General features: G+C 52.0%; 1 protein-coding gene across 1 annotated transcript; it reads left to right on the top strand.

Annotated features, from left to right (window-relative positions):
• The first annotated feature begins 13665 nt into the window (after nt 1–13665).
• Nucleotides 13666–24484, top strand: ST8SIA3 (ST8 alpha-N-acetyl-neuraminide alpha-2,8-sialyltransferase 3). Its single transcript, XM_037374537.1, has 4 exons — nt 13666–14022; nt 14646–14768; nt 17011–17568; nt 18328–24484. Exons 1-4 carry the CDS (start codon nt 13844–13846, stop codon nt 18608–18610), a joined length of 1143 nt encoding a protein of 380 aa, XP_037230434.1. The 5' UTR covers nt 13666–13843; the 3' UTR covers nt 18611–24484.
• The last annotated feature ends 1022 nt before the right edge of the window (nt 24485–25506 follow it).

Consider the following 25506-nt stretch of genomic DNA (forward strand, 5'->3'; position numbering starts at 1 on the left):
TTCAGCAGCCATTGCACGGTGCTGGTGATGGGGCATGAGGCTGGCTGCTCAGCCCCAACATGCTGGGGAGCACCGTAATGCCACAGCGATCTTCTCCAGAGATGGCAGCAGGCGTAAATGGCATGCCTGAAAGCCTGCAAGGGGAGAGAGGAAGAGGGGGAGGAAGCTTCCCTGGAAAATGTGACAGACAAGGGAAAAACCACATTTCAGCCTGCAAGGATGAAAGGAACCACATCCTTCCAGGTTGGCTAGCACCGGATGGGCAGAGGAAGAGATGGGCAACACTAGGTGGGAGGTTTATTTGGGAGCTGGGGTTAGTACCTGGCTCAAACCAGAGCAGCTCCTGAAGCAGAGACTGTAGCGGTGCAGGCAGGGCTAATTGATGAGGAATTGCCATCAGAGCGCTGTGTCATCCAGAGGAGTTGAACTCTGGGCTGGCTGGGAAGCAAGGCTGTTAAACAGGTTGTGGCGGTACTTCGGGCTGGTAAGGATTTATGGTCCGGAGGAGCAGCTCTATCTGTCATCTGTGAAAAGCCTCATTTACAGAGAGACGCCGTCAGGAAAGGCAATCAGCTTGAAACCTGCTAAGCTGGGAATTTATAACTGTTCTGCAAGGGAGAGCTCGTCCCTTCATTCAGCAGGAGCTGCAGAAGCAGCAAAGGGAGGCAGCCCCGGGGACCTCGCACCCCCCTGAGCAACACCCACGCTGGGGGCACATCCCCCCGCTGCCCCCTCGAAGAAGCTCTAAGTCCAGACAGTAAAAACGGCAATGGACTTCCTAAGCAGGCTCTGCGAGAGCCGGTCATCTCTGGGAGCAGCTGGGTGCGCTGCCATTAGGCACACCTTTCCGTCTCCAGGGGCAGAAGGGAATTCTCATGGAAAAAAGAGAGGAAAAGTGCATTGTGAAGATGCTACCCAGCCCCTGGACCTGGCAGTGCCAGCTGGGCTGTGGCCTTTTGAGCGGGTATTTGTGCTCAGGGCATGAGACAGTGGCTGTGGCTGACGGCTGTAGGCTGGAACGGCTGCTGGCCACTCAGCCCGGCTGGCAGGGCACACTGCAGGGACAGCCAGCCCCCTCCCCTCTCTTTCTGTGTCCCATTGCATTCCCCTCCCCATCCTGGGGCTGAATGGAGGGGGATGAGTTGGCATGGGGTTGCAATGGCCTCCGTCTGCTTGGTGGCACTGCGTATCCCCCGAAACAGGTCCTTACAAAACCCTGTCCCTGTCCTCTCGCTGCTGGGGTGACAGCCTGGCTGCAGACACCAACACTTCGCGGGACAGCCCAGGCACCGAGAGCAGTCAGCCCACTTCCATGGTCAGCCCTGTGGGGATTTAAATTTTTTTACCATTTGCAAATATTTGCTGGCAGTGGTTTATTAAGGTTGCACAGGCACCTGTGCTAGCAGAACCCACACTCATCCCGCACTAGGGTCCCCCCGTGATGGACCTCCATATAAAGCCCCTGACTGAAGGATGGATAGCTAACATCATAATTTCTGCTGCATTTTTCTCCCTTGTGGAAGATGAGCTCCAGTTATTCCCATCCATCTCATTCTTTCAAGTCATCTTCATTCTGCAATTTCCCCTCATCCCGAAAAGAGTAAAATATCGATCCATTTCTTTCCAATTTCAGACCAGGAGAGGGAAGGAGCCCGGTGAGAAGCAGAGGATGCCTTCCACCACTCTTAGTGCACATTCCTCCCACCGCTGCCCATTCAGAGCGTGCGAGTGCGTCTGGCCAGGAGTATTGATTCCTCCCCGGAAAGTGCAGCAGCACCCTGACCTCTAGCTCACCCTGCCAGAGCCAAAAATACACAGCTCCCAGGTGCTGCGAGACACAAAAAATGCAGTTTCTCCACCAGAGAAGGTGAAGGCTGTCCCAGCCTGCGGCTGCATGTGCCCTGCAGCTGCACGGGATTGTCACCAGCCCAAGTGATGGCCACGGCTCCTTCGTCTTTCTGGCACTGCATTGCAGTGACAATCCTGAACCATATTTACATGCATCTGCGAGAAAAGGATTGATCCTGTGAAAACCATCTTTTTCTTTAGAAGATAAGGAAATGCATTAAGTAAATAGAATTTAAAAACAGATGCATTCATCAAGCAGTCACTCCCAAAAATAAGGAAACAAATAAATAAAATAAAATTTTAAAATAAGTGCATTTCTCAAGCCCTCACTTCCAAAAAACAAGGAAATAAATAAATAAGATTTTAAAATAGGCACATTTCTCAACCAATCACTCCCGTCTGTGCCAGGGGGACAAAACCAGACGGGCACTAGCACTTGAAGAACTTCACCCCATCCCAGCCCCACCATACGGCACTGGACCGGGAGAGGAGGGGGCCAGCAGGAGCATGGGACAGCAAGGCTTCCTGCGGCAGGGCCAGGGAGCAGAGCCATCCCACGGGAGAACAGGGAGTGGGAACGGTGGAAGGCAGCACCAAGCCCCTGGGCTGCCCCCAGCCCCTCCTGGTGCGGGAAGTCCTGGCCCCAGCCCTTCTGCAGCACCTCTGGAAGGATTTAGCGATGGCAGCAAATCCCTCGGACAAGCAGGATGGGCCTGTCTCATACCACCAGCGGTGTGTGATTTCAGCTGCCCCGCACAGCCTCACAGCAAGGTGGGACACCTGACATTTGCACGGCGTACACTTCTTAGAGAGTTGGCAAAATTAAAGTCAAATACGCACCAGCAGAACGTTCTACAGGCAAATGTCTTTGCCGTAGCATGGTTACTCTTACACAAAATTTATGCTATAATATATCACTATTGTACCCTGTGCCATGTCTGACAACAGATATGATTTTAGGTGTCATGCAGCAGGCATTTAATTATTGGAGACATGGGCTTAATGGTATTTGTGTCAGAGGAGTGAACGGTACAGATGTGTCTTAACTCAAGGAGACTGAAATGCTTGCTTCAAAACTACCCCTCCTGATAATAGGTAATTTTACAAAAATGGTTAAATGAATCAGATTCAAACAAAGTCTGTTTTTTTCATCTGATCAATAGGTCCAAAAGAAACAATGCCAGATATCATGAGTTATTGTGCAGCATTGATGGCTGTCAGGACAATGGGGATAGCAAAGACAAATACACACCTTTTCCTTGGTTATTACTTTAAGCCTTTTATTATCATTATTATGGGTGATTAAAAATCCCATTAATCAGATGCTAAACAGATTAAACTCTATGAATTAATTTTCTGGAAATAACTAAGACAAACATTCTGTGCAGAGCTCATTTAATGAAATAGAAGCTGTTTATCTGCAAAATTAGGGCTTGTGCATATCTGAGCTTCGGCTGGAAAAATCCACCACCGTGTGGGCACGGTGGGCACAGATTGGAGACACCACCAATTTTTTTACCGGTTCTAAGTAAAAGAAAGATCTTGCTCTAAGTAATTTATGATTCATTACGCCAAAAGCTCATTAGCTAGGACTGGAAAATAAAATTACAGTCAGTTAAGAAATAATTCCTTGATTTAGTGCTTAAGCAAAGGAGGCTGAAGGACAAAGGGAGCGCGTGCTGCCCAAGGGGGGCTGTGGAGCCCTGCCCCGGCGGGGGCTCAGCCGAGGCCAGGAGGCTCTCGGCACAGCCATGCCTCTCCCTGGGGTGCAGCCCTGGCACAGCTGAGCCACCTCCTCCCTGGGCCAGCTCTGCCCTGCGCTCACTGCATCCTCAGCTGGTGCCATGCTGGGGTACCCCCTATCCCCTGTGCAGGGAGCCGCGAGTCTCACCGGCATGGCAGGGAGCATCAGCTCTGCTTGCCAACGCTGAGCTGGCGCCGGCCACCGTGCGCTGGGTGAGGGGTGGCACCCTCTGGGTGCACCTCCGCATCTCGGACACATGGCTTAGGGACAAAAGCCAGCGCCAGGCACTGCTGCGGGACCCCCGCAGCTGAGAGCACGCAACCTCGGCTCCAAAGTCCTCCCCTGAGCCTTGCAGTGGCTCCCCAACACTACAGCCCCGAGCCTCCGCTTTGTTTCACCTTTGCACTTACCCGTGCTATAAAACTACCACAAATAATTGGTTAAAAGCTCTGGATTATAATAGGCAATGTTTTAATTGTACGGACACATCTTTACTGGTGAAGTTTGGCCTCTTATTCATGAATGTAAACAAAACGGTGGGGAGCAGCCACAGCCCGGGAAACACCTGTCACCTCATCAAAGACCAGCACAATGCCTTCAGCACTGGCAAGGTCACCATCCCCTCACCCTGCCCTGATGGACCTGGCACGCTCTCTCGGCTCACAGACCTCAGACACCTGTTTGACTGTCCACGGCACAGGTCCTCCAAGCACACCTTGTGTCTGGCACCTGCAGTGCAGACCGGGAAGGGTGGCCTTGAAGGAGCGCCCTAAAATAAGATGCCTTCTTCTGGTACACCAGTAAAACATGGATCTGGGGAACTCCAGGCCAGGGCCAGCTTCAGAGGTTGAGGTGCACGTAACAGGCAACGTGCTTTTCTCTAGGCTGAAGTGCATAAGGCAGAAGAGGAATACAGTTTCATCATATTGAATCGTTCAGCCCAGGTCCTGACTCAGCCCCTGAAGGCCATTGACAAGCAGAGGTGAGATTTTAAGTCAGTCTGAGGATTTTCTTATTGGTTTATCTACCTCTGTGCTCCTGCACAAGTCACATCCTCAGCCTTTTCTCCATAAGCAGGAAGGAAACAGGAGCCACGGTTCCTGCAAAACCATTTTTACCTGCTAACAATTAAACAAGAAAAAGGTTCTTATCTGTTTTGCCATTAATGACAATGATATAGGAAATGAGCTTTAATTGATTTTTTCACCAATTTCTTTCCCTCCCACAATTATGGAGCTGCCTTTGAGTGTAAAATATGGGAGCCAATGTGGTAAAAAAGTTTCATCAACGGTGAAATAGCGCCCTGGCCAAGTGGTTCCGCAGCGTGACAGTGGCACAGTTTGCCTTTCTGGCTTAGGTGTGCACATGATGCACGAAGCCCCTGCATGATCCTGCAGGAAAAGGCTGGCAGAGGAAGCGACAGGGCGCTGTGGTTCCTGTGCTGCCCCACAGCCCCCCATAGCCCCCACGCTGCCCCATAGCCCCCATGCCGCTGCAATGCCCTTCCCTGCTGGCACAAGCCTTCGGTGCTGGAGCCAGCAGGATGCGGGTGCTGCAGCCACTGCTGTGGGAGAGGGGACGGGAACCCTGCCTGCCCCACCGCTGCAGCCTGGCCTTTGCCACAGCCTCCCAGGGCACCCAGAGCGCCCCGGGCTCGTTTGCTGCTGGGCTATATGGTGCACAAGCATGTTTAGACTCTTGGTCCTGTCTGCCGTGCAACTGCGGTAATGTCCTCCTGAAATTATCCAGCTACTCACTGCTGTTAGCCCCATCCCTGGTGTGATGAACAATCCCAACCTCTAAGGCATTTCCCTGGTTCCTAAGTAATGCTTTTGTGTTAAAAGGAAAGCACTGGAGGAGCTTTTAAACCAAGTATCCAACCCCTAGAACATCATCAGGGACAAGTGGACCTTCTGCTTGCATTCATTTATAGCCTTCCCTAGAAATTGCCTATTGAATTACTATTTCTTGTGCCTGTTTAAATAAATAGGCGCATTTGTTATTGCTGTTGAAAGTTCCATGTTTGGCCTTTTTAAGTCATTTGATTAGGAAGTAGAAAGAATATTTTAGCAGCAAAGAAGGCACTGACAATCAGCACTAGTATGAATAATCCAATTTTCTTTGCAAAGAAGGGCAAGGGTCCTCCTAGGAGGTCAAAGCTCCCTTAGCACAATTAGAACTTTAATTAATGAAATTGGTTGAGTTTCTGCTGGCAGAGGTAGTGTGTTTGTCCCTGCCCAGCAGAGATCTAGGAGGGGAGATTTGTGCACAGCACAAGCTCCCTGTGCCATGGGGAACCTCCTGACCGGCACAGACCCCCTGCTCCCCACAAACGCAGCCAGACCCCCCACCCTGCCGTGGCAGCCATGTGCTCTAGAAATGTGTCTTTGGGGCTCTTCGTTTAATGTCAAGAGCAAAACTGGCCTTCTTCAGTGGCTTTGAGATGAGCGGCACGACTCTCGGTATGTCATGCTGTTCAGACGTGCTGTCTGCAATTAATATTGCATAACAGCCTCCTGATTCCTAAATTATGTATTTCTCCTTCTCAGCATCGTGTGTTTTTTACAGGGTTAATTATTTTCCATCATTCCGCCTTTAGCAACAGTCGTCTTAATTAAGGGGGCCAAGTTCCACTCTCATTTCTGCCTGACGGATCCTAATGAAATCAATGGAGCCACACAGTGTAAATGGGAGAGGGATGGTGCCTATCTACATAAAAATAAAATGTTCCCTCTCTTGTTGATTAATGCGTAGAATTAAGCCAAGGTGTAATCTCCAACTTCTGACTAAATGTCACTGAGTAAATTACTGCAAAACCCCCAGTCGGAGGGGCTTTTCCATGCACAGTTCATATCTTGCCCATTCCCCTCCAGCTGCCCGCCCCCCCTGCTGGGGGACCGAATAGCAGCAAAATTCTTGGATGAAACCCTACCTTTGCAGAAACCAGCAGCAGCTCTGCCACTGCACCAGCCTTGCTTTGGGGGATTAAAAACAACCACAGAAGTTTGCAGTGAGATTCCAAGGTCATTGTCACCTCTTCTTCCCCCTTCCTCCCTGCCCCCCCAGGCTGTCAGACACTCAGCCCCAGAGCTAGGCATCCACCAGCTCCGCATTCCCCAGGGCTGGGTGCTGCAATTGGGGCCACACTGGCACCCTCCGTCTCTCCTCACCCCGCAGCTCCAGCAGGACCATGCTGGTGGTTGTCCCCAGCCCCCCACGCCTGCCCAGGGCTCTACCAGCAGGCAGCCCTCCCGGACATGTGGGTGGTGTGCTTTAAGGCTAGCAAACAGCTGGCAGGGGTGGCGGGGTGGGAAATGCTTTAAAACAGCTGAAAGCACCCATGCCTGCCGGTGTCCTCCCCTGGGTTCAGCTCAAGCAGTAGCCCCCCCAGTCTTCCCTGCCCTGCCCTGCTACCTCTTAACAGCCCTCCGCTGCTGGCAGCAAAAAGGCTAATCTCAAACTATTCCTCCCTTGCTTGCATTTCCTGACAGCCGCCTATTAAACCAGACCCAGGCATCCATGCAGCAGAGGCTCCAGTAAGTGGATCCACATGCAATATTCATGGATCACTTTCAGAATAGTTACAGATCCATCACACTTGGCAGCAGGATGGCGCGCGCTCCTAATGCTGAGCTTAAGCACCTTTTTGAACCGGAGCCCTGAGGATGACCACACTGCTCAGCCTGGAGAGTGGCCGAACAGGCAGCAGTGCCAAGGAGGCCAGAGTCCCTTATGTTTCCCTTAAGAAAAGGCAAAGGTCTCTGGGAGGGGACAAGGTCCACCAGCCAGTGTCATCAGCCCATCTCGCCCACATCCCCATCAAGGCTGCATTCAGCACAAGAGCCCTGGGGTGCCGCGCGCTGTCCCCGCTGGTGGCATACCCCTTTCCTGTCAGAGCCTCGCCCCCACCCCCACCTCCACCGAAGCCTCCGGGGAAGCCCTGAAAAGCCCTTGGGAGACCTGGGGCTGTAGGGCATCCCCGACCTGTGAAACCTTTGCTTGTGCACCCAGCTGGAGCCATCAGATAAGCCCCTGCAGCACAGCGAAACCAAGGGAGCCCAACCAGAACTTAATTCCCTCACTCTGGGAAAGGTTTGTTTACCAGCATCTTATATGTCTGGCCAGCACCACACTTCAGCTCCAAAACCAATCTCATCCCCCAGGATTAATTTTTACACAATCATTCCAGAGTCTATGATAATCACTCCATAAAAAAATTAAGAGATTTGGGATTTTTTTCAGTGCAGAGAATTAGGTCTAAATACAAGTAATCTGCAGGAAGCTTAGCCGCATGCACACCACTAATAGCTCCCTTACTCTTCCCAGCTTTAGCCCTTTCATTAGTATTTTCCATAGTAGGGTTCTTTGTCCTTGCTGAGGTCAGACTGATGCAGACAGTCAGACACATCCCGAGGGCCAAGGCCATGTGCCAGCCCATGGGGGCAGAGGACAACATCTGCAGCAGCAGCTCAGGTGAGTGGCAGTGCTGTGCATCACTGCAGCACCATGCATAGCTGCCATGCCATACATTGCTGCAGTGCCAAGCATCCCTACAGTGTTCTGCATCCCTGCAGTGCTGCGCATCACGGTGGTGAGCAGCAGAGCAGGGCTAGGGGCACAGCTGGGCTCACTGCCTCTTGCTCCGCTCCAGAGGAGCCTCTGGCATGGGACCGCTCATGCTCTTCACCCTGAGATCTTTCAGGTTTGCTTTGGGAGGGAGGTGCAGTAATTAGCATGGGAAACTTCTAACGCCACAAGCCAGCTGGTGGGATCACCTTAAAAACATAGCAAACTATCAAAAGAGATGACTAGCTTAAATCCTGAAGCCTTTAATAAATTCCTAGTTTAACTAGATGAAGCGTGAATAATAATCTGGGAGCTGGCAATTTCCCCAGACCCGGGCCAGTCATCTGTGTGGTCCTCTGAGTCCCCAGGAATCTCCTTCGGCTGCCACAGGCAGCTGCCGGCTGAACAAAGGGAGCCTGGCTGCCCTCCGCATCGCCCAGCAGCCATCGGTGGTGTGCCTTGCTTTAATAGCTGGAGGTGGGATGGACAGATGGAGCCCACCAGGCTGGTGCAAGACTCTGCAGCCTTTCTGCTGCCATCCCCTGTGCATGCCTGAGCTTCCACCCACTGCACGGCTGTCACTCCTGCCTCACTCTCACCTGCCAGGCTCGCAAAGCCCTGCCTGACCAGCCCTTGTCTTGCATTTATAAAGCAGTGAGCAGAGGAGGTAGCTACACACACATCTCCTCCCTGATGGCACCTCAGGATTATTCCTGAGTTTTGATGCTGTTTCCCACTGAGGCTTGGGGCTGAATTCCTACATGTTCCTGGTGGGATGCGAGTGGGCCAGCCAATGCCTGGGGCTCGGGGTGGTGGGCAGCAGACTCCTGGGGCTGCCAGAAAAGTGAGGGTGCAAAGGCTGAAAGAAAATGTTGTATATAGTAAAGTCAGAAGGAGAGGTGTGCCCTTTATGTCCAGCAAGCATTTTTGCAAATATAATTAAAACAACTACATATCTGGGACTGGTCTGACCACGTGTATAAGGATGCAGTGCCATATTTTTAAAACAAAATAACTTAAGCACTTAGAAAAGGACCCGAGCAGACTTTGGGTACTTATGTTCAAAATAATTGTCCCAGGAAACCCAATTTAGCAGCCACCCAGGCTGAAAGCACTTAGGCACACTCAGGCAGGCGTTCAACAAAGCATTTAGCTACCCGGGTGCTGCATCAGCAGAAACCTCAGAGCCTTCACTCAGGGCAGTGACTCAGGGAAACCACAGAGGCTCGGTGCTGGGACGGCTGGGGTCCCATCTGGTCATGGGCCAGGTCCCACCTGAGTCACGTCTGGGCCCCAAGCACCCACTGCAGTGCGATCCCCTGTGCCACTCCATTTGCCTCTGGCTCCTGCCTCTGCTGGCCGCTGCAACCTCTTGAAGGCTTGGGAAGAAAGTGGCTCACCAGCACGCACGCACGGCAGCGTGATGGAGCAGCAGGTGGCTCGCTCCTCACTGCCCTCCCTGGGGAACGAATTTTCAGTACAAGTGGAGATGCTGCAAACCCACAGCCTTAGCTGCTAAACGCAGCTGAGGAGGGAGAATGCTTCTGGTAATACATTCATAGATCTTCACACACCAGCAGGCTGACAAGTGCCTGGTTTTAAAGAGACTAAAACTATTTTGGGTGTAGCTAGTCAGACAGAAACAGCCTTATGCTTGGAGGCCCTAAAGACAAGCTTCAAAGAAGGGAGGGAAACCACAGAGATAACCCAGAAAAGTTTGATTTCAGTGGGGGCAAATCTTCAAAGCACAACTTTCCAGTAGAGTTAAAAAGACCGTGTCCCATTTCCATGAATAAGTCAAAAAGTGGGAAAGGTCCTAGGAGCACACCCAACCCGACAGGTGTTTCCTCCATCGGGCTTAAGAGCAAATCAATGCTTCTGGTTTTTTTTATGTAGTGTAGCTCTGCTTCCCCTCCACTGAAATGCCATCTCTCCTCTGCTCCGGCTGGTTGAATCCTTGTCTCTCCTTCCAACACATTTGTTCTCTTCTTCAGTCTTTTCTAGCATCAGTAAAAATCCCGTCGGATGTATCCGTTGGATGCCCTTTCCTTACTGGCAGCGGGCTGATGGCTGGTGGTGGCCTCGGGCTGGTCCTCCTGCCCTGCCCAGCACCCACCACTCCCTGTCAGCTGCCCTGGACGTGTTGTCACTGCTTACCATCACAGCCAGACCCTCTCGCAACCCCTGCTTTCCCCACCTGCCGCAGGCTCCATTTCTTCTCACAGCAAGCATTGTGCCAGCCGTGCAGCCCTGCCCCCGGGCGGGGCACAGGAGGCCTGCGCATTGCCAGTCCCCCGGGCCACTCTCCTCCTTTGGGAACAGGGAGGAAAGTCATGACCAGGCTGCATTTTGCAGCAGCAGATTTGATTTTTTCATCATGTGAAAGCGGTCTGGAGGAACTCTCCACCCAGCGCTTCCCAGGCACACTCCGGCTGCAGGGAAACCCAGCACCTCCTCATCCAGGCAAAGCACATGGAGCCTGTCGGGGCTGCGGGAATCATGCCCAGCCCTCACTGAGAGTCACTCAGGCCAGTGGTGACAGGTCCTCGCAGAAATGCCCTGCCCAGGTGCCAACGGCCCCTCAAGCGGCTGGGCAGCGGGGTCTGTCCCACCACTGCCGCTGGGCGCTGCAGCTGCAGGAGAGGTTTCACGTAGAAGGTGTGTTCCTCCTTGGAGAGCCTCAAATCTCAACAGTAATTCCTCCAGATTTCCCACCGTGTGCCACTGCTGTATTTTCTAGCAAACACACTCACTGACAGGTGGGTGTTTGTCACCAGCCAAGGAGCCGGCATCAGCTGCACCGTGGTGGGAAGCCACTGGCAGCCTGGAGGCATGGGACACATCCTCTGCTGCCCCTTGCCTTCAATGCAGCTTGCAAAACACCCTGTGAATAATGAAAATACTGGCTCACCAACCCACCACCTCCTTCAAAGCTTCACACGGAAAATAAGCCACCTAATTGAGAAGAAATGTTCCCAGGACCCAGGCAGGGAGCTCTGTACCTGGGCCTCCCCACTCCTCTCCCCTGCAGCCTCTGGCGAGCCGAGCTTCTGTGTCAATTACAGGAAAATCAATAAAGATACTGTTCAGGACTCCTTTTCACCATTCAGCACGGATGATATCCTTCACTTTCTAGCACTGATTCATTTACTTTCAGCCTCTCCAGGGGCTCCTGACATATTGCTATCTCTGAAGAATCTGAAGCAAGAACTGCCTTTGTTTCCACTGCAACTTGTTGGCGTGCGCAGGCTCCAGGGACAGGGCTGCTGGGGCTGGGGCTCACAAAGAGGTCAAAAGGAGAGTGGCTGTGGCACATGGCAGGGTTTTAAACATTTCTTGCCAAAGCACCTTTCCTGTGTCCTCTTAGATTGCATTTGCATGGAGACTGGGCAGGATCAAGGGGCAAAATGGGTCCAAAACCATTGGCGTGCCACTGAGCTCCTTCGTCCAGTTCCACACAACTCCAGCCAAGCTGTCCCCAGCAGCGGTGATGCAGGAGCCCTTCTGCTCCTCTCACTGCCCTGCCAACGCCAGCACATCCCTCTCCCAGCATCAAATCCCTGCCTGGGCAGTATCTCCTGGCAGTGTCACCTGCTTCTGCTGCCAGGGGCTTTGCTGGGACCACCAGGGAAGTGCCTGGCCTGCCACTGCTCCTCGCCCCCTCACCACGCAAAGCCTCCAACCCACGTACAGCTTGTGCTCGACGGCCAAGTGACACATTTAGTGTGCTCTGGGGCATCACAGGCACAGCTGTAGAAGGGGCAAAGCCCCACTTGCCTGGCAGCCTGTGGGCAGTAAATACTCTGCTCTTGCTCATTAGCTGTGGCAGAGGCAGCTCAGGAGTACCAAAGTACAAAACCCAGCGGCTGTGGGTGCTCCTGCTGCCTGGGGAGTGCTGGGAGAGTGGAAAAGTGCATCACCAAGGGCTGCACACTCATGCTCAGGTGTATACCCAGCCCCAGGACGCATGGTCAGAAACTACATAAGAGGATGTTAAGTCTTATAGAACTGATTTCCAAAATATCTAAAGGTGAAAATTTGTGGAGAGTATATCCTGGGCTGCCTGGGTGGACATGTTGAAGCTGAGGACACCATGCGCTGGGTAGAGGACAACAGAAACCATGTGAAGAGTCATGTAAAAACCCCATTTCCTATATCAAAACAGTGTTTCCTACATTCCCATCCTTTTCTCTCCCTGCCAAAGCCACAGGCATCCCGCAGGACTGAGATATGGACCTCCAGGCCGTACTCAGGCCAAACTCCCACTGAAGGCTGAAGAACCATGCTGTGATGTAAAACCCAGCCCCACAAGCTCCCCATGTTCCTCCTCTTCAAAGAGAGCTTTATACATGGAGAGCTTGTAGGATATAGCCCAGAGCAAGGATGGTGCTACAAAGACAGTATTTATTATTTATAAGGCACTTGTATGAACTCAGGGCTCAGAGGCAGAGCTGTCTATGGGGGCAAGCTTTATAAGGAAAAAAAACCTAGCTTGAAGAAACACTGCAAGTATTGCAGCGTGCAGCAGTCATGTTCATAACAGACATTCCTCAGATTACAGGCATCAGGATCTGGAGTTCACGTTAAATTTGCTGTGCAATTTATGGGGCAGTTTAATTACCACTAGGGTTCTTTTAGGTGGGAGCATGCCCTGAACACCAGGCTCCTAAAGAGCAAGGGGGCTTCCGACCTGGCATTGGGTTCTGCATTTCCCAGGCGCAGGCTGTGGTGTGGGCTTCCGCAGTGCTGTATGTGCCATACAGGGATCTATAGTGTCACAAGGAAGTGCCATGGTCCCGTGCTGGGGAGCAGGGGGATGTCATGCCCCCACCCAGGTGCTTATCCCCCAGAAAAGGCACAGGGTGCGGAGCAGCCCAGGCTGCCTGCAGCTTACAGCCGTGCTCAGCCCCCACATGCACCCCCAGGGCTCAGGGGGTCACTGAGGCATGGGGGCTCTCAGGGCGTCACTGTGGCTGTCAGGCTGGGCCACCCTCAGTCTTTTGGGGAGTCAGTGCAGGGTACCCCAAGGTGGTGGGACGGGCACTCCAGGATTGTCAGAAGCACCCCAGGGATGTCATGGTGGGCACACATGGGATGCCAGGTTGTGGACTGGGCACTCCTGGGGAGGACAACCCCGGGGCTGTCGCAGAAGAAACGTGGGACACACCAGGGCTGTTGGTGGGGCACACTGGGGCAGTTTGTGGGCACACAGGGGCTGTCAGGGGTCACATGGAGGCTGTGACGGGGTTACTGGGGCCACTGGGCTGGCACAGGGGCTCTCTGGGGTGCACTGGGGCTGTCAGTGGGCACACGGGAGCTGTTGGTGGGCACATGGGTGCTGCCAGTGGGCACAGGGGCTGTCAGTGTGGTACTGGGGCTGCTGGGCTGGCACAGGGGCTGTCCGGGGCAGAGCGGGGCTGCCGGGGGCCTCGATGGCGAGGGCGGGGGGGCAGGCCGGGGGGCTCGGCGGCCCTGCCGGGGCTGCCGGGGCTGCCGGGGCCGGGGCGGCCGCTCCCGGCTGCCATTTCCTCGCGCCGCCGCTCGCTCCCACCATTTTCTCTCCGGCTGCCGCCGGTGCCGGCCCCGTCCCCGCCGCCGCCCCGCGCCCGCCGCCCCCGCGCCCCGCTTCATGTAGCCCCGCGGCAGCCCCCCCGCACACGCCCAGCCGCGGGGCCGCCTCCCGGCATGAGGAGCTGCAAGATGGTGCGGGTGGCCAGCGTGCTGGGGCTGGTGATGCTGAGCATCGCGCTGCTCATCCTCTCCCTCATCAGCTACGTCTCGCTGAAGAAGGACAACATCTTTGGCGCGCCCCGCGCCGCCGGCCCGGGGGGTCCCCGCATGTACATGTTCCACGCAGGATTCAGGTGAGGGCGCGGCGCGGGCCGGGGCCGGGGCTCAGCCCTTCCCACCCAACCTCACCCTATCCCATCCCCTCCCTTCCATGCCGCCCCCTGCCGCCCCCGCGCTGTCCCCCCGGAGATCCCCGGCTCAGCGGGCGGCCCCGGGAAGGCCCCGCAGCGGGGATGCGGCCCTCCCCGCGCCGGCCGTGCTCCGCGCCCCGGGGCTTGCGGGAGCGGAGGGACCGCGGGGACCGCAGCTCCCGCCAGGTGTGCTGCAAGGTGGGAGCAGCCTGACACCACCCTGCCCGGCACGGCCTGGCCCGGCACAGCCCTGCACGGCCCAGCCCGGTACATCCTGGTAGATCCCGCTACAGCCCGACCCGGCCGGGCAAGGGCCCGGTACAGCCCGGGCCGGCCCGGCAGAAGCCGGTAGAGCCCGGTAGATCCCGGCCCAGTCCGGCCCGGCAGATCGCGGTGGATCTGGGCACAGCCCCGCCGGCAGGGGGCGGTGCCGCGGGCGCTGTCCGCGGTGCTGATGGCGGCCGCCGCGGGGGCGGCCCGGGCACGGCCGGTAACGGGCTGCGCGTCTGTGTGTGGCTGCGTGGGTCCGTGTGTGTGGCTGCGTGGGTCCGTGCGCTCCTCTGCAGGTCCCAGTTCGCCCTGAAGTTCCTGGACCCCTCGTTCGTGCCCATCACGAGCTCCCTGAGCCACGAGCTTCAGGAGAAGCCCTCCAAGTGGGCCTTCAACCGCACCGCCTTCGCACATCAGAGGTGAGCGTGCGGCCGGGCATCATGCCCACATGTCCCCTGCTCACCATCCCCGAGGCTGTTCCCTTCCCCCCAGGGTTTAAGAAAATACAGTCATCCACTGCTAAATACTCTGAGCTCTGGGTAGTTTGCCAGCGGTGAGAGACAAAGGCTGCATGCGAGCATTTCCCCAGATGGTTACTGCTGTCTTGGAAGAACCGAGAGCAGGATACCAGGCTGCAAAATGCAGTATTTCACCGAACAGAATGTGACCCAGTTTCCCGGTGTGCAAGTGAAATCGTTGTTACTTCAAGATAAATAGCCAGGGTTTTAAAACTTGAGACCAATTGAACTGTAATGGTCATGCAATGCCATGTTCATGGCAGCCAAAGCACGCCCAGCTCAACATCCCAGCTAACAACAGCTCGGAGCCAGTGCAGTGCTGCTCTGCCTTCCAGCACTGCTCCAGCTGAGGGGGCAGGCAGAGACAGGGGCTCAGATGGGGGCCCTCAAGCCCAGATCCACCGGAGACACCCTCCTTGTGCACCACCTTCTGCCTCCTGCCCGCAGGTTGCACTGACTTTCCTGCTTCATGCAATGGAAAGGGTTTCTCAGTTCCTTCAGCTTCCCCAAAGCTGCTTTGTACTTGATGGGAAGTAAAATGTGCTTTCCGTTTTCTCACTGTGATGTGAACTTGGTGGCTCTGGCCAGCCTCTTTTATTTATTTGCTATACTAATATAGATCAGTAAATATATACTTTATACACCTTACATATATATAAACATATTAAAAAATACAGTTTATATACATATTTACTGATATATATATATATATATATATCAGCAGTGTCTAAGTGTCTATAACAGAAAATAAAAGCATTTAGTCATTTAAGACAGCTACTACCACCTTGGACTATAATCTTGTCCTGCCAAACACCTGCTGTCTTAGAGACCACCTTGTGACCTGGTTCACATATCCCACTTGAGAGGCAGGACCCCTGGCCCCTCCACTTTGCTGCCAGGCAGCCAGCAGAGTCAGGATGGGGCCGTGACACCCCTTGGTGCTGGCAGGCAGGGCTCGGGCTTCTCTCCTCCCTTCTGGTCACTCCCCAGCACAGCAGGATGAGTAATGGCCTAGTGCCGACAAGCGCTGCCTGTTTCGCTGCCCCTGTGGAGCTGAGGACCACCGAGGAGAGGTGGCACTTCACCTGCCCATCCTTTCCCCAGGACCTCCCAGGCTAGTGGGACAGTGGCCACCCCTCAGTATTGCTTCCTTCCTGGCACTACCAGCTCATCCTTCATCAGCCTGTCTCTGTGCCACCCCTCTGACAATTTTAGCTAATGTCTCAGGATCTGCCTTTGCGCTTGTCCGTTAGCCATAACCTATAATTAGGGCACCCAGTGGGACTCCATTAATGCTTAGACATTGGAGGATGCGAGCTGGAAGAAAGGTTGTTTGTTTTCTGTAAACACAACCAAATAAAATGGTATTTGCTTTCTAATTTTATGCCCTGCTAGGGAAACTCCTGAGCAGGGTTGATTTTGTTTGGTTTTTAAGTATCCTTAATAACCCTTGTAAAAATGCCAGCATGCTTACCCAAATAAGACGTTAAGGAATTGTGTTTACATAAATGGAGACAGTGACTGTCAGTTGATTTTGTGATTCAGAGCTTCTTAATGAGAGCACAAAAATGAAATGCATTTAAAAATCAGCTCCTGTTAATTCAGCTGAACATCCTGGACCACTTGGTTTTGCTCCACATAGCTCATAGCAAACATGGTGCCATCGTTACCAAAGTGCCGTACCAGAAGTGAAACACACATGGGGAGCCCCAGCAGCAAACCGACCCACCCAGCCCCTATCCCAGCATATGTGGAGCCGTGCTGCATGCCAGCCCTCAGCACGGGGACTGTGGTAGGGATGTACTGTGACCTGTGCGCCTCGAGCTTACACAGCAAACCCAATGTTTTAATTCTGACCCTACCCCAAGAGACGCAGACACATCCTTAGCTGGCACCAGTCAGGACCACCCAGTAAAGCCAAGTGGAGCTCTAGGTGAGGAGCCAGCTCCGTAATTCCTATCTATTTATATTAATTTAAAAACCCTTTCTCCACACTGCTCAGGAAGCTGCTTTACTACATTAAAAAAAAAAAAAAAAAAGAAAAAGAAAAAAAAAGAGGAATGTAAGTCTAGCTGGAAAGAAAATCTCTCCACTGCGGAAAGAGGGGAAATGTAATCCCATGTTTTCTTTTCTTTTGTTTTAGGCAAGAAATCCTTCAGCATGTTGACGTCATAAAAAATTTTTCTTTGACCAAGAACAGTGTTCGGATTGGACAGCTGATGCATTACGATTACTCCAGCCACAAGTATGTTTTCTCCATCAGCAATAACTTCAGATCGCTGCTTCCCGATGTGTCACCAATCCTGAACAAGCACTACAACATTTGTGCTGTGGTTGGAAACAGTGGGATCCTGACCGGGAGTCAGTGTGGGCAAGAGATAGATAAATCCGATTTTGTTTTCCGTTGCAATTTCGCTCCAACTGAGGCTTTTCAAAAAGATGTTGGAAGGAAAACCAACCTTACAACCTTCAACCCCAGCATCCTGGAAAAGTATTACAACAATCTTTTGACCATTCAGGATCGCAACAACTTCTTCTTAAGTCTGAAAAAGCTTGATGGGGCCATTCTTTGGATCCCAGCTTTTTTCTTCCACACGTCAGCAACGGTCACAAGAACATTGGTTGACTTCTTTGTTGAGCACAGAGGGCAACTAAAGGTCCAGTTGGCTTGGCCAGGAAATATAATGCAGCATGTTAACAGGTGTGTTTTTTTGCTTTGCGTTTAACTTGTCAATATATATATATATATATCTATATATATCTGTCTCTCTCTCCAAATACAGCTCTATTTATTTTTCTATTCACACCTGACCTGGTAGGCACTATCTAGCAAGTCAGGACCTGACACTGCTTGTTTTTAGAGCAAATGCAGTTTTGTTATTGCTTCAGTAAGTAACTTAGTTATTTCTTTACAGATTTATACACCACACAGCAGAGGTGGGTTGCTTGCACCGGGGCTTGGTCTGTCACTGGGCTCTGCTCCCTGCTGCTGCTTCTGCAGAGCCAGGAGGAGCACAGCGGAGCCAAGTGAGGTGCTGTGTAATCAAAGCACCGCTCAGGGAAGAGCCTGCTCTTCTCAGCTAGCAGATAGGGATGCTAGCAGACAGCTGCAGGGTGGTCCAAGGAAAACTGTAATAAATCAAAGCAGGATAGCGTTGCCACCTCTTCAGCAAATGCACGTGTGAGCAGGAGCCAGTGTAGCATACTTTTCTGGATAAGGCACTGCCTGTCATGGTTAAAACCTAAAAACATTCAAAAGAGGACCACAAGAGACTGTCGATCTGAGTGCTACGAAGGCTGTGCTGCACTCCTGGTCATTGAAGGTTAATGAAGCGCAGCTTTTGCCTTATTCAGGCCATCAGCAGTCAGCACAGTTGGTCTCCAAGCAGTAACTTTTTTTCTTCCTGCAAACCTGTGGCATTTCTTGTACCCCAGACTAACACACTCTTCTTTTTTCCAGATACTGGAAGAACAAACACTTGTCACCCAAGCGGCTGAGCACAGGTATTCTCATGTATACCCTTGCTTCTGCCATATGTGAAGAGATCCACTTGTATGGATTCTGGCCCTTTGGGTTCGACCCCAACACGAGGGAGGACCTCCCATACCACTACTATGATAAGAAGGGAACAAAGTTCACGACCAAGTGGCAGGAGTCCCACCAGCTGCCTGCAGAGTTCCAGCTGCTCTACAGGATGCACGGTGAAGGACTGGCCAAACTCACTTTGTCGCATTGTGCCTAAGAACCTAAATCTTGAAGTGCCAAATGATTGTCTAAAAAGTGCCCAAAACCGAATTAAACATTCTTCACATAAAATTCTAAAAAAAAAACAACAACGAAACAAACAAAAACAAAACCCACCCTAACATATTTTCCATAATATAGAGATGCTTTTTAGTCACCCTTGTCACTGCTTATCAAAGGGTTTAAGCATATTTAGCAGTGCAGAAGCATTAATCAAATTCTGTGGATGCTATTCATGCAGCAGCGAAGTTGAAATATTTTGCATTTATAGACGTGCCACTAAGTACGTTTTAAGCCATTTTAAGTATTTTAGCATTCCACTAAATGCCCTAAATCTCTTAATTTTATTGATCCTTCCTGATTAGAACTAGAAGTGTTAGTTTTAAAAAGTTTTTCTTCTTTCATATATGTTGTTCTGAATAGCTCAGCATATGTATGTTGCCATGGCGGATCGAGAAAGCCACTCTGAATTCTGGTTCATCATCACTTGCAAGTTCTTCAGTGTGGATCCTGAATTCCACCACCTGCATATTTTCATATTTACTGAATTTTACATTTTTTAAAGAATAACGTGAAGAAGGTGGTCAAAATATGGCTGGTACCTTAGCTAGGCATTTATATCACACTCAGAATACTTCGGTGTTTTAATTCAGTTTGGGCCAAAGCCTAGTCCAAATTAGACAGGCTGTAACAAGTCCATCCACATCCATGTGATACTATTTGGTCTTTTTATTTTAAAGTTAAATCACCGTAATAGATGGAATTAGATTTCTCTGGAGACGCATCAGGTGAGAAGAGCCCCAAACCCTTGGGCGAGTGCATCTCCCTCTGTGCCTGCTCTCCGCACCCTCCAACAACGCAGGTCCCTTGGGAGGATGAGCCCTCTAAGTGGGGAGCACGTGGGCTCCCACCTGCCCCTTGGCACCTGCAGAGCTCGCCAGTGCTCCCCATTCCCGGTGCGCATGGCCCCGCCATGGGCCGCACATCACAGCACTGTGGGGTGAGGAGCTGGCCAGGCGCTGCGGCCTCCCCGGGGGACCTGCCATGACTGTACCCTGCTGGCCCTGGCACAGCTGACAAGGGTAGGTACTCGCTGTGCTTCGTACCTCCCACCCAAACCACCGTCCATCCTGCGGTGGCGATGGGGCGTAGTGCCCAGCGATGCCGGGTCTGCAGGGAACAGCCATAGCTTTTATTAGCCCAATTAACAGCAACGGGGCAGATGGGTGAGCAGGGCTATGTCTGCCCCCTGCCGTGACCTGCGGGGTGTCACCGAGGGGTGGGGTTGCCACCCTGCCCTGTGCCTGGCCCCTGGCTCCACAGCCGGACCTGGCCGGGCAGCAAAAGTGGCCAGGCGCTGGGATTTTAAAATGTTTTTTGAAGGGATGTGAGTGTGGCAAGAGTGTAGGGAAGAGGGAATACAGTTACCAGATTTCCTCATTCACATCTATAAATCCACTGTCAGATAACTAAATCAGTGACCCCATTTTCCAATTGCCACCAGCTGCCCGAGGCAGTCAAAGGAAGGCACGGCTTCCTCTGTGCCACTGAAAATCAGGCTACTTGGAGAGAGAACAAACCTTAGGGTCACTTACAGTTTGAAAATGTTGGCCATTATGTCTCAGGATAAAGGAGCCTGTAAAATAACTTTCTTATGACAAGTATGCTTACAAGTGTTCTAACATTTTTCTACTACTCCGTATGATGCTGAGAACTGACTACACACTGAAAGATGCAAAATCCAATTTAAAATCTTACTTTAAAACGGCACATTTTAATTTTTCTCAGCCTCTTTACCTACAGGCAGATGTAGGAGGTGTGGAAGGAGATCTCGAGTACAACAAATGCCAAACCCGAGCAGCTGGGAGCATCTCCCGGTGCCTGCCACTGCCCCGCCACGGCACCACAGCCCCACCAGCCCCTGAGGTCAGGCCCCTGCTCTCCCCCACACCCCAGCTAGAGAAGGAGCTGGCAGCTTTCTTCCCCATTTGAATTATCCCACATTTTCTGGCTTTTGCTTTTTTCAAAGGCTGTTCAGGACTGGGGCATGCTGGCGAGGGGCTTGGGTCCCCCACACTGCAGTGTGCACAGACCCACTCCTGCAAGGAGCCGCCGCGTTCCCACCTGGCTGCCAAGCCTGGATCCGTGCTCCCAGGGCTCCGGCTCTCCGCCCTGTCCTGACGGTCCTGCGCTCATCGCCGTTCCTACAGCAGAGTACGGCCTCTAGCAACTGTTATTATGAAGACATAGTTGTGCAGTGATGGTGGTGTCTTATGAGTTGTTCTTGATATTACCACATATTGTTTGTCTCGTAGTCATGCGCAAGGGCCCGGACCAGGGAGGGGACCCCTGCAGAGCACAGGGACAGGCTGTCCCCATGCTAGCAGCTGCCCGTGTCCCCAGGGGAAAGACTGAGCCCCCCAAGCCCTGCAGGCCCTGTCGGCGAGGGTTGCAGCATCTCACCCTCCAGCTGCAGGACCACACGTCCCAGTGGGCAGCAGGGAGCTACAGGGCCAGGAGCAGCCAGGTCCTGCAGGAACCCTTGTCTAACTGCCGGAGCACATTGAATGTTTTTGCCAAAAAGCAGAAAAAGAGGAATTGCACAGGGAAGGAAGAGTTCTGCACTAGTTGTTAATGAAGTACAGTAATTAGTCATTTCCAATACCATTTCCTATTGAGCTGTACAGCAGATGCATGCTTTCTAAGGCAGGCTGATCGCTTTTGCAAGTCACTGAGGTGCATGGTGAAGGTGCGCCCAGTGGCCAAGAAACAGCTCAGCAAAGAGCCCACTGGGGGAGAAGGGTCACCCCGAACCCTGGGTGATGCCTCTTGGCTTGTGGTTAATGTCAGATACTTTAATTAAGAGTTGTTTTATCAATTTCATGTAGGCAGCGATCATTTTTAATCAGCAAATTAAGGTATGTGGACTATTATCATTATATTGGCATGAAAGCAGAGGCCAGTGTGCTCTATATAATTTTCGGCTGCTGGCTCCTAATGGGAAATTGCACTGGCAGATCCTGCTTGGATGCTGCACTGCGTTTATATGGCATAACTACTTTAAATTAGATGTAGTCACAGGTAAACATTCATTAGCCTAAACAAACGTATTTCCATCCATGCACCTCTTGTGTCTCCTGGAGGCTCTTTTTGCAAGGGGGATGCTCAGCCTGGGGCAAGATGGTTCATTGCTCATCTCCCCCCAGCAGCTCCGTGCTCCTCCTCCCCTAATGCTGGCAGGGCACGGACACTGGCAAGGGCACGTCCAGTGTGGACATGGAGGAACTGGCCATATAACTGCATAGTGAAGCTGGGGTGGGAAGGTCTCCAGAGTCAAACTGGCCGCGGGTGCACTATGAGATGCTGGGAAGCCACGTGAAATGGGCCATCTGCTGTGTCCCAGCCCTGTCCCCAGTGTCCCCAGAGAGGGCTGATGGCAGAAGTGGATGTCCCTGTGCTGCAGGTGCTGCAAGGGCTCGTGCAGCTGCTGCACCTGAGTGGCAAAGCTCATGTGGAGCTGGTTCAGACAGAGCTGCAGCATCCTGCCTCTCTCTGAGAGCCCATGCAGGAGGAAAAGGTGTCAGTTCTGCCATGCTCAAGGGCCGCAGTTGCTGAGCAGTGCACATCTTCTCTCCAGTCAAGCTACTCCTTTTCAGCACCCAGGAGAGAAAATAAAATGTAAAAATTAGAAGTTGAAACCAAAAACCTCAATTACCCCTGGGTAGTTTTTTAATTTTTCATAATTGATTTTTTAAAAAAAATTATTTCCCTTCCTAACCACAATAAACTTGAGGAAATTGCCCACAGCTGGGATTTCTGTTCTTCCCACAACTTGCACCCCCAGCCTGCTTCCCACGGCTGTGCTCGGGAGGTCTGCAACGCCCCACTCACTCCCAGCCCAGAGAGCACCAGGGACACAGCACCGCACGTGCCCCTAGATTGTGGGGAGAATGGCAATGGAAAGGTGTTTTAATGCACGGCACCTTAATTTGATCTTGCTTAATTTAAGCAAATGGAGGGTCTCTCTCAGGTTCATCCTGCTAGTGGCAAGGTCCCGTTATGATAGTCCTGGCAGCACAGCTGGAACTTTCCAGATGCACAGAGGCACCAAGTGCAGAGAAGGAAGTGTGAGAAAAACCTGCAAATATTGGGAAACAGGAATACAGAAAAATTATTGACAGAGTGCCATATTATATCATTGATTTTTAAGCAAAACTCCCCATTGATTTTTCAGGACCACATTGAACATTTCAGAATCATTGATTTTAATGGGGAGTCCTGCCCCAAAATCAATGGCGCAATACAGCCCAAAGTAAATTGCTTCTTAGCATCAATATTTTTTGTCCAAGCTCTTGCAATGTGGAAAAATGTCTTAAAATATGCATCTTTTGTTTTCACCTGTTTTCTTAGATGCAATTTGAATTCTACTTTTCTAGAGAGAGCAGAGGGGAAGGGCAGCTCATGCTGAGCAGTGGGACCAGCAGCGGCCCAGGGTGGGCTCTGCTCCCCCAGGCAGGGAAAGACCCTCCAGGTGCCTTGATGTCAGGCTGGGCTCTTTCCCAAACCCTCACTTTCAGGCCAGTTTTCTTGCAGGGCCTCATGTCAGGGGCACCATGCATCCCAGAGCAGCAAAGTGGGGTGACACCCTCCCAGTGTTTGCTCCAGCAGGTCTGGGCTCAGCATCCTTTTCTCACTGCACTGAGCTTATGGCACATGTAATTCTGGCTCTGTAGAAAACAAGGTGTGCCTTTGAGCTGGAAGAGGTCAGCAGGTGGTGAGAAGGAGGTGACGGCTCTGCCTGGTATCCCTCGGCTCAGAGGTGCAGGCTTGGCTGCTTGCGGTGGGCTGCTGTGCTGCAGGAGGAGGGCAGTAGATTGTGGTGGGGTCTAGTGGAGAGGTGAGGACCAAAGGGTGCAGAGAAGACAGCAGCTGAGGCAGAGGGGCTCTCTGTGTCTGCCTCTCTCTGGCAGAAAATGCCTTTCCATTCAATAAGCAAGCTGCTCCCCTCTGCGAACGTGGCTCCTGCGGCAGGGAGCTGCTCAGGACAGAAAACGGCACCTGCATTCCATATCACCTTGGCTAGATTCTTCCTTCCTTTCTGTTTGGCCCAGAACCTTCCTCCCTCTGTCCATCTAAATGAATTCCTGATGGTTCAGGAAAAACACTCACTGTCATTACTGAATGTCTAGACAAGCAAATATAGCTAAATAAAAGTATGCGTAATGCAACGTGATCAATATTTGTAAGTACAAAACACTGTAGTTTACAAAATCAAGAGAAGTCCTTCCGACTAGCTCTGAGGGAAGGGTCTGGTGGGACGTAGAACCTGTGCAGCCCTGGGCTGCCAGCGTCCCATGCACTGTGGGCAGCCAAGGGTGAGCAGTGGTCTCATTCTGCTCCAGCCACTGCACCAATAGGATGGGTGCTGAGGACCTGCACTTTGGCAGGGACTGTCAGCAGGATCTTGGGGTGGGTGCTGTGTGGGGCTGGGTGCTGTGGTCAGGGGGATCAGGCCACCAGGCAGGGTGTGGGAAGAAGGGGTGTACATAAGAATGGAAATACATGTGTTACCTTCTCTTCTTTTATACATCTTGGGTTTGTATTTTTGTTGCTTGCATCTTTTCAGTGAATGGTAGCAAGATACATTAAAACAAGGTCACTTTGGCTACCAGTTTTAATTGTGGCGTATACCAAAAAAGCAAGCATTTGTGAAATATAACTGTGAATGGAGGTTGCAAAAACAGATAGTTTAGAAAAAAAGCAGGTTTTCTGTAAATGAATGTGTCTTTATTCCAATGACTATACAGTTCAATGCCTGATGGAGTTGTTTTCAATAAAAAAAGATAAATATTAAAAAAAAAAAGAAAAAAAATGCCATAATTGTAATAAAGGATTCATCATTTAACAGCCATACTAAAAGCATTATTTATTTTTAAACGGCTAATGTTCATAAAGGGCCAGGGCACAGTCTCAGGTGAATGGCAAAGCCGCACATGGTGTGAAACACGTTGCAAGAGGAGCGGGTGCTCAGCCATGCTCCCACAGAGAGCTCCTGTGGTGGCGGCGGGAGCAGGATGGGGCCCACAGGCCAGCACATGCCATGCCAGATGTGGTGCCAAGCCGAGGCCCAAGCACAGTCCGTACAGCGCATCATGCCTGGAAATGTGTGGGCACACTGGAAAGTGAGGCCCTGGCTCTTCGCGTGACAGAGTCCCGCATCCTTGTTGTGAGCAACTTTTGTGGACAACAGCGCGATGGTTCATTTGGGATCTCTCAGCAATGCGATTCTTTGGTGTGAATGTGCCTGCAACATTGACTCGTGCCAAAACATGATACTGAATGCATTGTTTTTAAATAAAATGTTTTATTGTGCATTGAAAGTCTGTACAACTCAGCTGTGTCCGCCTCTTCCTTCTTATTTCCTGATCTGCTTACTGCCCGTAATAGTGACAGGCCCTCAGTGGGAGTGTTTCTGCACTGTAGGTGCACTCTGCTGAGCACCAGATTGTCATTTTCATCAAAAAACCTTGTGTATTTTAAAGGATACAATGCAGGGTTGTAAATGCATGCAAATCATATGAAAGCATGCCACGGGTACTCCACCCTAGCAAACCACAAGCGTGGCTTCCTGCAGCCCAAGTTTCATTTTAGGTGCTGAACTAACAGGAGTCAGTGGTGAGAGAGGTACAGTTTGGGTGCCAGGTCCCTGCTGTCGGTTCCTCTCAGGACACCGGTGACAGATGCTCCGTGGTGCCCAGCACACGGATCTCCACTGAGGGCCCCGGCGCTGCCTGCAGCACACCCCAGTGCCCACCTGTCTGGGCTCACCCTCCCGCGGTAGGGCAGGCAGGCACAAAGCACCTTTCCTGCTAACAAGCCCAAACAGCTGATCTT

This window comes from Falco rusticolus, chromosome Z (assembly GCF_015220075.1).
Source record: "Falco rusticolus isolate bFalRus1 chromosome Z, bFalRus1.pri, whole genome shotgun sequence".
In the NCBI taxonomy this organism is placed as follows: domain Eukaryota; kingdom Metazoa; phylum Chordata; class Aves; order Falconiformes; family Falconidae; genus Falco; species Falco rusticolus.